At 39.9% G+C, this 18,418-nt stretch overlaps 1 protein-coding gene across 1 annotated transcript in view; it reads left to right on the top strand.

Annotated features, from left to right (window-relative positions):
* Nucleotides 1-11,466, top strand: part of Znf454 (zinc finger protein 454) — a 35,486-nt gene extending 24,020 nt beyond the window's left edge. The window contains 2 exon segments of the mRNA XM_047555031.1: nt 8,453-8,884; nt 8,887-11,466. Coding sequence (XP_047410987.1) covers nt 8,453-8,884; nt 8,887-9,785 — 1,331 coding nt within the window. The 3' untranslated portion in view covers nt 9,786-11,466.
* Nucleotides 11,467-18,418: the final 6,952 nt, after the last annotated feature.

The following is an 18,418-nucleotide window of genomic DNA, read 5'->3' as shown; positions in this document are numbered from 1 at the left end:
TTTACCCAGTGGGCAGACTCACCCGTGGCTCTATTTCAGTCCGAGTCTCTCAATGCCTCCCCTTCTTAACTCCTGGGTTCTGGAGCGACTGGGGGTGCAGTCTCCCTCTAGGCCACCATCTTGGATCGCCCCGTGAAGAGAGCCTGCAGCCAGAGTGGGCAGAGCCGCCTGAAGAGGTCTCTGGCTGCCCTGCCCTGATCCCAGAGAATGCTTGCGGATCGAGGCTCTCCGCTGGTTCGTTGCCGGAGTATGCTGCACTGCAGTGGCTCCGGGACTCGGAGCTTGTTCTGGTCAGAAAGGCTCTCACTAGCGGGCCAGTTCCGTTCCGAGAACCTGGAGAAGCTGGCTGTGTGGGCGGGGCCCACCGCCGGAGTGCGCAGGGCTGCCTGTGGATGACTCTAGCTGCCCTGCCCGGCTCCGATAAGCCACCTCTATCTGGGCCTGCCACCCGGACCGAGCTTTACCCAGTGGGCAGACTCACCCGTGGCTCTATTTCAGTCCGAGTCTCTCAATGCCTCCCCTTCTTAACTCCTGGGTTCTGGAGCGACTGGGGGTGCAGTCTCCCTCTAGGCCGCCATCTTGGATCGCCCCAAATGACTTTAAATCAATTCTCCTGGTTTTATCCACTTCCCCCTCACCACTTCCAGATGCACTTGATGGCTTGGAACTTAGGTGAGCAAAGTGGGTTGGACTTTGGTCCCTCCCTGCTTTTGACTTCTTGACTACATTTTAGGCTTAGAGCATACTGCTTGCATGCCTCAGTTCAAACCCTAGAGCTGTATATTTTAAAACTGCTACTTTTTTATTTTATTTTATTTTTTTAATGCGGACCAATACATCTAGGGGCTCCTTAATCTGCCCATCTGCAGTGACCTGGACCCCAGTGAATGTTAACTCTTGGGCCTGCTCTGTCATGCTGCAGTCATGTTCGTTTCAGTGGGTCTAGTCTTCTCACTCCTCAGTTAGTCTTCAGTGTAGTAAAACCAAGATGTATTGATTAATATAAAACATTTAAAAAGTCAGGATAGCTGTTTTTATTATCACAATCAAGAAAGTGCTTTAATAGGCAGACTTAAGTATGCCGTAGTTGATAGAAAAGAAAGCTAGTAAGTGGGTGCTTTCATTGATTATTTTTAGAAGCCAACTCCCACTTTTTTGGGGGGGGATTGAACTCAGGGCCATTCAATCACTGAGCCACATCCCCAGCCCTATTTTGTATTTTATTTAGAGACAGGGTCTCACTGAGTTGCTTAGCACCTTGCCATTGCTGAAACTAGCTTTGAATTCGCAATCCTCCTGCTTCAGCCTCCCAAGCCCACCGGAATTACAGGTGTGCACCACCACTCCCAGCTCCCTCATTTTTAAGTAAACCTTCATTGAAGTAATACAGAAAAGTATACAAATCATAAGTGTACAACTCAACAAATTTTAGCATAAACACATTGTAAGAAAACTCACAAAAACCACGCCAGACATGGGAAATCACATAAGGGAGTTTATTAAGCAAACAGAGTGTCTTCCTGCAGGGTAAGAGAGAAAATGAGAGGAAAAGAGAAAGGGCATGTGCTAGAGAGAGTGGAAAAGTGAGGAGGAGAGAGAAAGCAAGTGAGTAGGAGAGAGAAAAGCAAGAGAAAAGATGGCAGGATAGCTACCCTTAAGCAGTTGAATTCCACCGGGCTAACAGGGGACCAATAATGGAGGATACTTGCAAGCTGACTGATGAACTAATAGCTAGCTAGGATGTTCACAGACTGACAAGTAGTTGGGAGGCGGGGAAAATGGCTGCAGCGGAAAGGGCGTGGGAACAGCTTTCAGACTGACAAACTAGGTTGTGATGCAACAGAAAGGACCGGGGAGCAGCTTTGTATTACATACATAAATCTGTATAATCATATGAAATTATATAAATCATAAAATCATGTAAAAACTCATATAAAAAATAGAACATTACCAGTATCCCAATAACCCCCAGTCCCTTCTGTTTCTTTTATCCCGAAGGTAACAACTACCTTGACCATAGATTTGTTTTGCCTGTTTTTAAACCATGTAAATGATATTACATGGCATTTTCTCTTCTGTGTTTGACATCTTTATTTCAACAGTATGCTGTGTCGCTTGCCGCCGACCAGCGGGACAAACGACACGTACACCTCAGAAGTTCATGAAGCAGCTTCCGCTTTATTCAGATAATACCCTCAATATATAAGCAGTCTCATGCATATGCAATTGTAACCAGATATGTCCATCCAATACTATTAAAGGTCAAGCGATCGGGAGCTCAAGCATACATGTAAGATTTATCTGTCCACGCGCTAGGCGGCTGAACTAATTATCATACAGCCAATGGTAAACGCTTCCTGTTTTTCTCAAAGCACTTTCAGCACGCCATTTGGCTCTCTGCCAGTCGCCATCTTTGGATGCATGTGGCGTAACCCTGGGCCCCGTGTATCGCCCGCCACAATGCTGATACTTATCCATGTTGTCACATACAATGACAGTTGTTGATTCATTCTCTTCTCACTGTATAACTTTTGTTATTGCTGTTTTTAAATTTTTTTAGTTGTTGACGAACCTTTGTTTTATTCATGTATGACTCTTAGTTGTAAATTTTTTAGTTGTAGGTAGAAACAATACCTTTATTTTTATGTGGTGCCGAGGATTGAACCCAGCACCTCACACATGCTAGGCGAGCGTGCTACCACTGAGCCACAACCTCAGCCCCTCACTGTATAACATTTTGACATAATCATATCCCTATTTGTACATTGTGCTATTGTTTGACATTGGGCTTATTTCTGCCTTGGAGCTATTATGAATAGTACTACTGTGAACATTTCTTGTACAGGTTTTAGAGTGTTGAGTGTACATTTTCCTGGAGTATATAGATAGAAATGTCATGCTTGTGCAACTGCAAGCCCTGGTAGACCTAGCCAGATAGATTTCCAAAATCCTTATGCCATTTTATATTCCAACCAGCAGGATCTGTGAGTTCCATGTCCTCTGATACACTTAGTATTGTCATTTAAAAAAAAATGTTTCACTATCCTAGAGGATGCTGGAGTATTTAAGTTTATGCCTTCATTTAAATTTATGATCATCTTTTATTTCTATTAAACATTTAGATATCCTCTTTTGTAGAGTATCTATAAGTCTTTCCCCTTTTTCTATTCAGCTGTCTGATTTTTTCTTATTGATTTATAGGGTTGTACATTCAGGTTTTGAGTCTCCTGTCATTTATATGTATTGTAAATATTGCTTCTCACTGTGAATAGTGGCATCATCTGATAAACAGAAGTTTTGAATTTTTAAGGTAGTTCAATTTATTAGGATTCTTTTTCCTTCTATGGTTAATGCTTGTGTCCTACTTAAGACCTCTTAAAGCCATGAAGACTTGTTATCCCATAGCAGCTGTATTATATTGTCTTTCATATTTGGGTCTCCAATCCACATGGAAGTTTATCTTTCACTGTTTTCTAGATGGGCATCCAGTTAACCCAGGATCATTTACTAAAAAGACCATTTCCCCGTTGTACTGCACTGTCCCCTCTGTCAGATATAAGTTGACTGCAAGTTCATGTCATGCTTGTGCAGCTGCAAGCGTGGATTCTACGATCTGTTCCTTTGGTCTATTTGTGTACAAGTTATTTCTGGACTGTCTTGTTTCATTTCTTCTGTCTAATCTTGTGCTAGTGTACCCTGTTTTAATTACTGTAGCATTATAAGGAGTCTTGTATTTACTGATGTTAGTTTTCCAGTTTTGTTCTTTTCTTTGCTCTTAGAATTTTAGAATTGGCTATTCATCTTCTGCAAAATTCCTGCTGAGATTTTGATAAGAAGTGTTTGTTGTGTTTGATATATTTGTAAATATCTTTTGAAAGTTTCATTTTCCAATTATGTGTAGCTGGTATATAGATATACTATTGGTTTTTGTATTCCCTTGTCCATGAAGTATTTTGTATTGTGTTTTTATATGAACACAATCATGTCATCAGATAAATAACATTTTTATTTCTTCCTTCCTAATCTTTTCTTCTTTCTTTTTAACCTTGAATTTGTTAGATGTCTAGTACAATGTTGAGTGAAATAATGAAAGCAGAAGTGCTTATTTCCTCTCAGTCTTGAGAATATCTTTTTTTGTGTGTGTGATGCTGGGGAATTGAACCCAGGGCCTTGTGCATGCAAGGCAAGCACTCTACAAACTGAACTACAGTCCTAGCCTCGAGAATATTTTTAATATTTTATGATGAACTGTTGTTTAATATAGTTTTTTTTGTAAGTACTCTTAATCAAATTAAGAAACCTGTTCTACTCCTACTTTGCTATGAATTTTTATCATGACTGGGTATTGAATTGAGTCAGAGGTCTTTTCAGCATCTATTAAAATAATGGTGTGCTTTTTCTCCTTTATTCTGTTAATATGAATTACATTGAGTGGTTAAAATACAAAAACAACATCAAATTTCCATCTATTTGAGATATATTTTCTTTTTATGTCACCATATTTCTTTTGCTAGTATTTTATTTAGGAATTTTGCGTCTGTGTTCATAAAAGAGAATACTCTGTGAATTTATCATTTATAAAACCAATTGGTGATACTATTCTTTCAGTTTTCTGGAAGACCTGTGTAAGACTGATGTTATTTCTTCATTCATTAAATTTGGAAGAACTCACTTGTGAAACTATCTCTGCCTAGAAATTTCTTGGTGAAAAAGTTTTAAAATGAAGATTCTATGTATTTATTAGATATGAGATCATTTAGATTTTGGTTTTTTGTGTGTCTGTTTTATTATATTATGTTTTTCTAGGAGTTTAAGTCTTTTATCTAAACCATCAAATGTATTACCATGAAGTTTTTTTACTGTGTTCTTATTTTCTTGTAAATCTCTGTGAAGTATATCCCAGTGTCACCCTAACATTCTTTTTTAAAAAATATTTTTAGTAGTTGTTGATGACCCTTTATTTAATTTTATGTGGTGCTGAGAATTGAACCCAGTGCCTCACACAGGCTAGGCAAGCACTCTACCACTGAGCCACAATCCCAGCCCCTTAACATTCTTAATATTGGTAATATGTCATGTCTTGATTTGTTTTGCTGGAGGTCTATCAAGTTTTTAATTAATTTGTTTTCTTTATTTCTTTTCATCTTTTTTGGGTTTGTTATCTTCCAAACATTTTTGAGATTGATAATCAGTGTATATGTATATTTCCTACCACATATGACTTTACCTGTGTTTCATAAGTTCCAATTCTCATTTTATCATCATTTAGTTCAAAATATTTTCTAATTATTGCCATGATTTCTTCTTTGATATAAAGTTGCTTAGAAATGTATTGCTTAATTTAGAGGCTATCTTAGTCTGTCTGATTTGTGTTACCACAATAGAATACTCAAATTTCATTTTGCAGTCTTTCTTTTTTCAAATAACATTTTGCTCTCCATTCTTTACCTCCTCTCATTACACAACTCCAGTCATACATATATTCAATCATTTGACCATGTCTGATCTGTCTCTTCTTAATTTTTTTCTGCATCTTTTGCCAGTATGCTTGTCTGTTTTCTGTTGGGTGACTGATGAAGAATAAAGGTTTATTTGGCTCGTGGTTCTGGAGGCTGGGAAGTCTGAGAGCATGGCACTGGTATCTGCTGAGCATCTGGTGAGGGCCTCATGCTGCATCATAACTCCATGAAGGGCATTACACAAACAGACAGAGCAAAGCGTGCTAGCCCAGGTCTCTTCCTCATCTCTTATAAAGATAAGTACTGCTTCTGTGGGGGCCCCACCAACATAACCTCATCTGATCCTAACTCTCTCAAAGGCCCTACCTCCAGATAACATCAATGTATGAATTTGGGAGTTAAATCTCTAATACCTAACCTTGTAGGGGACATACTTGAACCCTAGCATATAGATATTTTCTGCTTATGCAGTTTTAGTGTTAAATTTAGCTATTGTGCTCATAATTTCAATTCTTTATCAGTTCTAGGATTTCCATTTGATTCTTTTGTTCCAATTATTTGTTATAATTTTTTATCTTTCTTGTTTTCTCAAACGTATTAATCACAGTTACTTTTAAGTCCATATCTGTTAACTCTGGTATTTGAGCTCTAAGTTCCTTTTTCTTTTATCTGTTGTTTTCTTCTCATTCAATTTCTGGTTACTGCTGGTATTTTTAAATTGAATCTCTGACATTAGGTGAGAAGGAATATAGGTGTTCTGGATATTGTTTCTTCCAGAGAAGATTTGCCTTCTCCTCTAGTAGGCCTTTAGAGGGTAAACAAACTCTTAATCTTGAGGCACTCTAACAGCTGGAGGTTGAGTCCCAGTGTTTATAGAGCTTTTTCAGTCTCTTGTTTTCCCTTACTTCTAGAAGGACTTCACTTATTTACTGTGAGCCTTCCTCTTTGGATGGTCCCAAAGTATAGTTTTTGGGGTCCACAATATCAAAAGACTATAGAAAATTCTGAATTTCCATTAAACTTTCATCTTTTACCCTGGAAAGCTTAAGGATTCATCAAATTATTCATTCAGTTACTTAGATAAAATGTGCATAGGTTATATAAAAGCAACCTCTCGTATACTTTAAATCATCTCTGGATTACTTACACTACCTAATACAATGTAAATGCTATGGAAATGGTTGTTTTACTCTGTTGTTTAGGGAACAATGCAAGAAAAAATTCTATACCTGTTCAGCACAGAAGCAATCATTATTATAAGCTTAACTATATAGTGTACAATCCATGGTTGATTGAATCCACAAATATGGAACCTGCAAATGCAGAGGTCTGACTATATTGCCAAACCTCGAAATACTAAATTTCTGTAAAAAACAACTAGAAAATATGAATTAAAAAAAAATATCTACCTGAAGGCATATCACCCAAAGCACATTTGATAGTCTAAGATATGGGAGAGAAGGAAAATACAGGAAGGTGATTCCCAAAACCTAGTAGTTTTTTTTTCCTCAAACAATTTCTTCTCTGGTAGGCTTTTAGGTATATTGTAAGGCTAACATTTCACACTCAGAATAATATATCCTTGGTTACAACAAGAATAAAGTTAAATGACAATGTAGTCATTCTCTGGTATCTATAGGGATTAGTATCTGTGGAGAATCCTAGAACTAATCCCCTGAAGATACCATTGTTATCTGACTGTTCATCTTTCTTTTCCGGATAATTAAAGGTTTTTTAAAGTACTATTATATAATTGTACTTCTTTGTAAAGATTTCCTGGAGTTGGAAAAGAGGTGCTGAGAAAGGCTTGCTCTGGATAGAATTTTCCAGGAGTCTTTGCATCATCTGTATTAGTATGTTGTCCTTAGCATTACGTTTCTTAGTACAAAGTCCTAAACAGACTTAAGTTAAAAGGTGGATATTCACAAACATGGAAAAATAACACACAATCCAGAACTCTGTCAATAACAAGATATCCATGAAACCAAGTGGAAGGTTGTAACATGAGATTTTTTTTTTTTTTTGGTCAGAAGAAAAGAGTTATTTTGTTAGACAATTCATGGGACCATAGCTGCTATTCCTGTAGTAGAGCCCCTTTTCTAATGAATACTTTCCCCAGATTCATAGCCTCTCCTTCTGAGACATACTGGCTAAAGCCTTGCAGATATCCTGCTTTGTTCTTAATTTTCTGTTCTTGAACATCCATCCCCATGGTAGATTTTCCTCTTGTGTATGTCACATTATCATATGGGTTAGACATTGCTTCCTCATGGGCAGTAGGAGGTCTTAGTAGATAAAATGTTTCACATACCCTGAAGAGCAACTTAGCTTTTTATTGTCCATCTGTATACTCAAATGAGTCTGTAAAATGTGACGGTATTATAATTGCTCTTGATGTTTTTGCCTACCAAGTGTTGATGTCTAGTTTCAGTGGTTTCCTAAGACCAAATCTGGTTTATCTTAAAGACCATAGCACTAGAATAGACAAGATACTTTTTTTTTTCTTATATGTTAGAATAGACTGGTCTATATTAGATTTTTTTTAAAAGTATTTTTGGTTGTAGATGGACACAGTATCTTTATTTATTTATTTTTGCATGTGTTGCTGAGAATCAAACCCAGTGTCTCACACGTGCTAGGCAAGCACTCCACCACTGAGTCAGAGCCCTGGCCCTGTATTAGATTTTTTGAGGCTTACAGTCAGGTAATTTTTCTCTGATCACAAAGAAAACAAGTATTGTACTCTGGACTCACCCCAGGCCCATGACCTCTGAGATCAGGAAGGAGCCCAAGCTCCCCTGCCTCAGACAGTATTGATGAACCCTACCATAGTCCAGTGGTCACCTCTCTTTTTCTTTCCTTTCTTATTGTCATTTCTCAAGAAAACTTCATAACCACAACCTCTTTGTTAAGTATTATTAACAGGTTCATAATCTCATGCCATCTTGAGGAACTCAGGTAAAACAGACATTTTTATTTTTAATGTCTTTCAGACTGGACGATGATGCCTATAAGTAAGAAAACTACTCTCGAGGCAGATATTTCTAAAGAAGAATTAGGTCAATGGACAATAAAGGAAAGATTCACCAGAGATAGTCACTGGAAATATGGTAACCTGTTGGAATGGCAGTGCCAGGAAGGTCAGATCAGTTTGCAGCAAGTAGTTCTCACTCGACAGAACTCTCCATCTGGGTTTCGTGAACAGGAATGCAGTGAATCTGGGAAGGGCTGCACCTTAAGCCCCTCTCTTGTTCAAGAACAGGAACTTCAGCCAAGCAAAAAAGCCTTTGAATGTAGTAAGTGTGGGAAAGTTTTCTCTAAGAGTTCTACCCTTAACAAGCATCAGAAAATTCATAGTGAAAAGCTTAACACGAATCAGAAAATGCATATTAAAGAGAAAAGATATGAATGCAGAGAATGTGGGAAGCCTTTCACCAGAGTACACACCTCATCCATCACCAAAGAATTCACACTGGTGAAAAGCCATATGAGTGTAAGGAATGTGGCAAGGCCTTCTCAGTGAGCTCCTCACTTACTTACCATCAGAAAATCCATACTGGAGAGAAACCTTTTGAATGCAATTTATGTGGAAAAGCTTTTATCCGGAACATACATCTTTCCCACCATCACAGAATACATACTGGAGAGAAACCTTTCAAATGTAACATTTGTGAAAAAGCCTTTGTGTGCAGGGCACATCTTACCAAACACCAGAATATTCATAGTGGTGAGAAACCCTATAAATGTAATGAATGTGGGAAAGCCTTTAATCAGAGTACAAGTTTTCTTCAGCATCAGCGAATTCATACTGGGGAGAAGCCCTTCGAATGTAATGAATGTGGAAAGGCCTTTAGGGTGAACTCTTCCCTTACTGAACATCAAAGAATTCACACTGGCGAGAAACCTTATAAATGTAGTGAATGTGGGAAAGCTTTCAGGGATAATTCATCCTTTGCACGACATCGGAAAATTCATACTGGAGAGAAACCTTACAGATGTGGCTTGTGTGAGAAAGCCTTCAGGGACCAATCAGCCTTAGCCCAGCATCAGAGAATTCACACTGGGGAAAAACCTTACATGTGTAACATATGTGAGAAAGCCTTCAGTGACCATTCAGCCCTTACCCAACATAAGCGAATTCACACAAGGGAAAAGCCTTACAAATGTAAAGTCTGTGGGAAGGCCTTTATCCGAAGCACTCACCTTACACAACATCAGAGAATTCACACAGGAGAGAAACCCTATAAATGTAATAAATGTGGGAAGGCTTTCAACCAGACAGCAAATCTCATTCAACATCAGAGACATCATATTGGAGAAAAGTGACGTGAATGCAGTTTATGACTAAATAGATTAACTATTGAATATAAGATAACACATTCTAGAGAACAAGCATGAAGTCTTAAATCAGGATAGTCATTGTATTTATCAAGAGTCAAGCATCACAATATCATGAGACTATAAGAATTGCAAACACCCCTCCATTGCTTAGTACTGCCTCAAATTAATAGCAGTATATTTTATTAGTCTGAATTATCAAGAATCAGAACCAAAATGGAACTTTGTTAACAACATAAAAATAGTTTTTTCAAATTTATAGTTTGTTAAGAGAATTATGAAATTGTAAAAATTAAGGTTCAGAAGTAAAATATCAAAAAAGTAAGAAAATGACCCATAAGCATTTCATTCTACTATCGTCTCATGTATAAGAGAGTTGCCACCTTTAATGGAATTCTTTGTTCTCTCTTTGCCCATACTCCTGTCACCCAGTGTAAAGAAAGTGCAGTCATCCATGCCTAGGAATCATTTAAATTATGCTTCACATCTTCAACTTCAAACTGTCTTTTGTCAGATTTCCCAGGTTTATCTGTCCACTAGCTTCTTACTGGTATTCTCCTTCTGGGCCAATTCATCTGAAAGGTATGACCTTCTTCTGCTTAACTCCTAACTGTTGAGGAATCATGTCACTTCTTAATACCACCCTGGGAAAGTAGCTAATCTGAGCTCATACACAGTGTGAATCAGAATCAACTGAATTAGTCGATTGGAATCGCAGAATCAACTGTGAATCAGTAACAGAATTCATATCCATAATTCTGGATAGTGTACCCAAATCCAACTTTCAGAACTCAGGATCTCAATCAGAGGGGCAAAGTTTGGTCAAAATTCTTGAGTTCCAGTTCCTCCAGGCCTCAGCTTGACTCTAACCCTCTGTTAATGGAGGCTTTACTTGTGCAGCCATCGTCCCTCAGCTGTTTTGTGCACTACAGTCAGGAGTTTGCCCAACTTCAAGTGTGATCATCCCAACCACAGTGGTTGGTGGGGATTCCCAGCCACCTCTACTGTGACTTGCCATTTCCCAGTGTTCAAGTGACATAAGAGCCAGTAATGAAAATTCTCTAATTCTCTTTCCCTTGACTGGAGTCGTATGTCCACACTGCATTCGAGTATATTAACTACTCCCAAAATAACTGAATTGCTGCATCCTTGTCCTTGCCCAGTTTTCATTTATGTTTCCAAAGGTATTGATGCCATGTTCATAGGTAAGCAGGGAGCCTTGAATTTCTGTTTTTGCATTTGAAAGTAGCATTTCCTCTCCTTCATCTGGGCACTCTACCACTTTAAAGACTCCCATTCTGATAGTGGTGAGCACCTTATTGATTAATTCCATGGGTCCAGAAGTGATCCACAGCACCACTTACGTTCTCTGACCAGGGCTGTGGCCATGTCCAAAACGTGAGTAACATACTTGTCCTGCAGGTACAGTTCTTTGACCATCTTTAATCCTTAGTGCCTTTGCTAAAAATCTGTGCACTTTCACATACATAACCTCTGAGAGCACTCTCCCCTTTTCCACCACAAGGAATGGAGGAACCTGTACTACTATACCCTGGATCATGCTCCACAATGAAGATAGAACAAATTCTGACAAGCAAAGTGAAAGATTCCAGGTTTGTGAAGTACTGTCCATCAAACTTGGCAAACTTCTGCTCCTCCTCCCTAAATTCTGTACCTCTGCTCCAAATTAAAGAAGAGGATATTCAATATCATGTGGGCCTCTAGGTTGATACAAACTCAGAAGCTTCTGACAGCTTCTAAGCCCAAGTTCTCTAAATTCAGCTCCCAGATAATAAAAACCATCTATGTGGGCAGGCATCTCCTGTTAGGTAACCAGTACCTCATGCTTTCTCCCATGCATGTGAAGCAGCATTTCAAGAGGTTACTTGGCATGGGTTGTGTTGGGTGCACACACATTCATCTGCAGCTTCACATGACTGGCACCTCCAGATTATACAGTAAGCCTAGGAAACCATGCTGTAGTATCATCTCCATAAACTGCCTAGTCCTGTTACCACCACCTACTCTCCTGCCTTTACCTTGAGTCCCTGAGAAATGCATTGCTATGTTGGGCTCACTGTACACTTTGTTGTTGGAAGCAGGAGAGTCACTGCCACTTGACATAAGCCTGTATTTGGGTCAAGGCCTGCAGTCAGGTTAAAAGCCTCCTGCATCTCTGTGACAGCTCCAGGAGATGTTTTGCCAACAGAATGGCAGCAGTCTGAAGGCCCTTCACTGAGATTACAGTTTACTTTCTCAGAGTGCACCTCCTTCAGGTGTGGGTCTTATTGAAATTAGACCTCTTAAGATGCCTGTTCATTCATTCATCCATATTTGGGGAACCTAAAAGTAAGTAAATAGACTGTTTGATATGCCTGAACCAAATTAAATATATTTATGGTAATAGGGCTTGTCTGGCAGTGACTTTATTACATTTTGTGCGATTAATAGATTATTGTATGACCTTCTCTTCTAGGAAATCACCCTTGCCTGAGTGCTGTTCTGTACTTTCCTAATTCAAGGTAGTATGGCTGTCTACCTGGGCCATCTGATCTGCCACAGCATTACCTTTGACTTAATCCATAACCATGCATGTTTGAGAACCCTGAGTTCCTCAGCACACTCTCTTCTGCCAGCTGACTTGCATGGTATACATATTTTAGCAGTTACTGAGGAGGACTTTCTCTGCCCCTTCCTGAGCCAGGTTACTCCCAACACATGCAGGGAGTGCTAGGAAGAGCAGTTCATTCTATCCTTGCTTCTCTAGTCAATTGGCCACATAGATACCCTGACTGTGGCAGAAGGTAAAGGACCATTATTGAGACCTTGACGGTTTCGAGGTCTCAAGCTAGTAATATGCCACCTTCAGCAGCTGCTAGCTGCCAGCCCACCCTCCTTTACTCCTCCACATAGTGTACAAAGACAGTTCCCACCACACCCGTGACCATGATGAAGTCTCTGCCTATTGCAGAGGAAATACTGAACTTATACATGATGCCAGCCTTCCCAGCCGCTTGTCTAAACTCTAGGTAGGCCAGAGAAGCAGACCCAGGACTCACCTCCCCTATGAGAACTTTCCTCTCATCCTTCAAAGCTGCCCAGTGGGCAATTCCATCGGAAGTACCCATTCCCTTCTGCCCAGGGGAAGGACTTGAGAAGGGAGTCACATCTAGACTTGTTTATTCTTCATGTTTATGGGCTCCCATGAACAGACATAAAACTGCTTGCTCTTTGGGGAAAATTTGTTAGAATTTCCCTTTTCAAATTCCTCTAATCCTTCTCTCTTGTTGGGTCTTCCTCAACTGCCCTGCTGTTTTTACAACTGGGGTGGTTCTCCCTGTCCACCTGTATTTACCTAGCTCTGACAGCAGCATGTCCCTAAGGTGTTTCCTTCCTCCATATTATGCTTTTAAAATAACTCATTGACTCTGCAGCAGACTCAGACTGTGCCTGAGCCTTAGAGTCTTAGAACAAAGAGATACTAAACTATATGCCTTTGGTAGAGAAAACAATTTAATTCACTTAAACATTAAGAATGCCATAGCCTCCAGCTATCTAATTCCTCTCCTTTCCTTCCTTCTAACTTTGCATTTTTTCCTACCCTCCCATAAACTACTGGACTAGCCATTAGGACAGTGTGGAGACATAAAGCTGTTACAGCCTTCTCTGTCTAGCATTAGGGCTTCGATGTTTCTTGGTCAACCTCAACAGCACTAAATATATTTTTGGTAATATTTTCACTTTTAGTATTTTTATACCAGTTTGTAAAGGGGGAAAAATTACAAAGCTTGATTGTTTCTCATCTCTTATGAATTTCTCAGTACTGACACATTCCTTGTGTTCTGTGTATCACACATCGCTATCCCCCCCAAAAAAAATAGTTGTGAATGAACAATTATTCATCAGTGTGTCTTTATGAAAATAAAATGAGAAAAGTACTCAATGTTCTAAGATGTGAAAGTTGTTTTCTGGTTATCTGGTTAGATATCACTAAGACATGACTAGAAGCCATATTTGTCAGTGTTTTATCCTTTGATGACTAATCTGTCTCCCCACAATAACCATCTGCTTCTACCTGGTTCCAGAAACTATAGTGTTCAGGCTGTGGAATATAAAGAACTGTACCACTCATCACAAGGGATAGCAGTTGACATTTGAGGACATACTTTTGCCAGGTCCTGCTGTAAGTACTTTGCACATAGTAATTCACTTAATCCTATTCCTACCATCCTGTTTTGTATTCTGTTAAGATGGTAAATCAAATGTAACCACAGGAGACAGAAAAGAGGCTCAAGAAAACAAAGTTTAATATATTCACAGAACCTAAAAGACAGGTATAGCACAAAACGCAAAACCAAATGGGAAAGACACGGGGGTGGTCAGAGCCAGAAAACAAGATAGTGGGGAAAGCATTAGGCCAGAGCCTTTGTTGGCTTCTGAGGGAAAGGCAAGGCAGGGCAGGGAGAAAGTTTTAAGATTTCCTAATTTGAACACTGGTAGGCTCTACACTGAATAGGAGTTGCCTTGTTACTGGCTGTAGGATGATAAAGGCAAAGGAACATTGCCTCAGGGCTGCATGATCTAGATAGAGGAGTGGCTCTGCTTGGTTAGTTTATATATTGAAGACATATACCTGGCCAGCCTTGGCTAGCACCAAGGGGCAGTCTCTCCCCAACCAGAAAGATTTTTTTAAGATGTCAAAACATTATATACAGAAAATAGCATAAATGTTCAATTTTTTAAAAAACATTCAAAGATTGAAGGAAGACTGAAATTTGTTGAAAGTCACACAGTTGGTAAATGGTGAATCAGAGTGAACTCCAGATGATATATCTCTAGGACACCTCTTTTATGATGCATTGTAGGCCACACTAAAGAGCCACTTGGCTCAAGATGTTAGGGCCCATGAGTAGGAGATTGTGTGGCGAGTCCTTAGTCTTAAAACTGCAACTGTGCTTCTGAGCCTGGCTTTGCACACCACACACTTCTTCCACTAGAAGGGCTTCTTCAGCCTTATATTGGCAGAATGGAAGGAGCTCAAGGTGTTCTTCCAACTTGTGAACCATAGGTTCACAGACATATCTGAGCCTGACACTAAGGCCTTGTGATATCTTATGGGCACAGCCTGTGATAACCACAGCAAGTCCTGGGCCCAGGTCAGATGAGAGGGTTATTGGTCATAATACCTGTTTTGGAGGTGTTCTGAAATATAAAAGCTGAGCCTAGTGGCCAGAGAAATAGAAAAGGGGGAATGTTTAATAAATAATGGCCACCAAGCATAGTATATAGTGGTTTTATATGAATATAGTTACTGCCTTCATGAGCAGTAAATAGTAGAGACAGGTATTACAGGAAATACAAATAATTAGCAAGAAACTGTAGTATGTGCAATGAGAAAATGGAATAGAATATTTTCAAAGTAAGTCAGTTGTGTACTGGTCACTTGCCTGAGTCTGGTGAAACAGACTGCTCACACACAAGTTATATGAAATGGGTTTATTACCATACAGATAGACACAAGGGACAAGAGAAGTCTAGGATTCATGACAACTTCCTCTGCCAAGACCCAGGAAATCTTCCCAGGCAAATGGAGTCTCACTGGTCTCTCTTGACTACCAAAGCCTCCTGCTTATCTTCTCTCTTCCTTTTTATCTTATTCCCAAAATATAAGACTACATCAGATATTCCTAAAAATTTCAGGGTGTACTGGTTTGGAAGCAGTACATGTCAGTGGGTGAATGTGTTTGTTCTGTGGTTCTGCCTATAAAACATTTTTTAAAGACATACATAAACGAGGTTTCTGAGAATGCACCTTGCAGGCCTGACTGAGAACAGTGTTGTTTCAGTGAATGAATGTGTCCTCCAGACTCCTCCACATGTAATATTCCAGAAAAGACACACAGATAAAAGGCTATTTCTAATATATTATCAACAGTGACCAAAGTGGTCCTTTAAATTTGTCAGATCATTTCACTTCTCTCTTAAAATGCTCTGCAATATTTCCTCACCTCACAGTAAAAGGAAATCCATACCTATAATGGCCTATGGGGGCTCTACGTATGCTCCAGTTTCCTCATGTGATATTCTCTGTGTATTAACTGGCTTGGCTATAGCACCCAGTTATTTAATCGAATGTTCATATAGGTGCTGCTGTGAAGGTATTTTGTAGATGGGGTTGACATCTCCAATCAGGTGCTTTAAGCAAAGGAGATTATGCCCAATAATATGGTAGGCCTCATCCAATCAGTTGAAGGCCTTAGGAGCAAAAAATTCAGGTTTCCCAGAGAAGAAGATGTTGCCTCCAAGTAACATCAATTCCTGCCTGAGCTTCCAGCCTTCCGCTTACCCTACAGATTTCCAACTTGCCAATCCCTACAATCATGTGAGCCAATTCCTTAAAACACATCCCTTTACATTATGGGTATATATTGGTTTGAATATGTTCACATGTTGGAAACAATCCTCAACATAACAGTGTTGAGATGTGGATCCTTATGAGGCGATTAGGTTAGGAAGGCTCTGCCCTTATGATGGATTAATGCCATTATTGTGTGAGTGGGAGAGTTATCATGGGAATGACCTTCTAATGAATGGATGTGTTCAGCCCCCTTTTGCCACCCTCTTGCCCTCTGCCTTTTGTAATGGGATAAGGCAGCAAGAAGTCCCACACCACATACAGGCCTCTCAATATTGGGGTTCCCAGTGCTCTGAACTTTAAGAAATAAACTTCTATTCTTTATAAATTATCCAGTCTGTGGTGTTTTCTTATAGTAGCACAAAATGGACAGAAATGATAGATAGGATAATAGATAGAGAGAAAGAATGAATGTAGAGATACAGATCCTCCTGGTGCTATTTCTCTGGAGAACCACGACGATATATCTCACCTACCTTTTTACAGTTACCCTCCCTGTCCTACACCAGCCAGTCTCTGCTGGGTCCTCAGACACACCAGGCATGCCCCTGCTCTAGGGCCTCTGCACTCACTACTCATTTGCTGGGTGCCCCAGGCCCCAGGGACCCCCATGGATGACTCTTCACCTCTTTCAGCTGAAGCCTCCTCTGGACTGCTCTGTTCAGACTTGCCACCTATCTCCCTCTAGTTTCCTGTCTACTTGGGCTACTCTGCTGTTTTCTTTTCTCCACAGCGCTGGTCCCCTTCTAACACACTAGGTAATTTGTTGATGTGTTTTGTACATTGTTCATTTTGTGTCGCTGTGACTAAGATCTAAGTCCCTTGCAGGAAATAAGCCTTGTCTGTTTTGTCTACTGATGTGCTTAGCCCGAATAAGCACCCCTGGATACTTGTTGGAATAGTAATGAATGAGTAGTCAGCGGGAGTCAGTGAGTCGGGGACCCATGGTGTGAGGTTGAGTCCTGGACCTGCTCGGCTATGAGGTTTGATTAGCCAGTTGGGTCTCCATGGACAAAGTGTGGTAGGATTGGGAGAGTCGGTGGTATGGCAGAGTGGTGACTGGGGCATCTGCACAGGGACCATTAAGGAAACTGACTGACTGTAACTGTGAGAGAGGTGCATGGTCTTGCCCATGGTCACCTGTCTTGTGAGCGTAGAGCTGGAGTCGATCTCTAGAAGTCTCAGCCGCCACACAATACAACTTCAAGATGTGAAAGCTGAGTTAAGGAAGTATACATTGGCAGGGGCAAAGGAGACTGTAATTTTCCCCTGTCAAATCAGAATGGGAAAAATAACTCAGAGGTTGACACTATAGATAAATTGAATATTCGTGAATTCTGGTAGAATAACTTGATAGTTCTTAATCCAGCATATTATATCAGTAAACTATACCTGGGGTCAGAATCCTCTGGATTAATATATCCTTCCTGCTATTTCTATTTTGGAGTCCAGCTAAATATTAGAATGAATCACAACCAGATTGTGGTGCTAGGAGAGGACTGGTACCACAGCAGTTGGGTCACAGCAACATGATGACATGGAACAACTATTCCGATTCATATGTAGGATGAAAAAGAGGGAAAAGATACTGGAAACAGAGAGAATAGTTAGTATACTGCCACAGAAGTTGCTATAGACTGAATGTTTGTGTCACCCCAAAGTTTAAATGTGGAGATTCTGACCTCTAATGTGATTGTGTTAGGAGGTGAAACCTGTGGGAGGTGATTTAGGTCAATGAAGGTGGAGCCCTCATGAAGAGAATTAGTGCCCTCATAAAAGAGCCTTCGATATGTATGAATTTCAAAGGAACAAAAAGTACAATAAATGTTGGGCCAAGGATGTTTCAGTGGTAGAGTGTTTGTATGGCATGCATAAGGCCCTGGGTTCAGTTCCCAGCACCACACACACACACACACACACACACACCCAATACAATAAATGTCGACAAAGCTGTAATAAATGTGTCCCAAAATTTACACTGGTATAAGAACATAATTAATATTAAAAAACTCTCAGGACCCTGGACCACAGATGAAGTTGTTATGGATAGCAGGTAGAGTTTGCATCCAGATTAAATCTTATTTTGCTCTGGAGAACTTGTGCTGGAGAAAAAAACTAATTGTAATAAATATGAAGTAAGCTAATCCAAAACTCTGCTTTCACTAGAACATACTTTATACCTGGGAGAAATAATTCAAGGGCAATG

This window comes from Sciurus carolinensis, chromosome 6 (genome assembly GCF_902686445.1).
Source record: "Sciurus carolinensis chromosome 6, mSciCar1.2, whole genome shotgun sequence".
Taxonomy (NCBI): Eukaryota; Metazoa; Chordata; class Mammalia; order Rodentia; family Sciuridae; genus Sciurus; species Sciurus carolinensis.
This window is presented reverse-complemented; position numbering and strand designations above follow the sequence as displayed.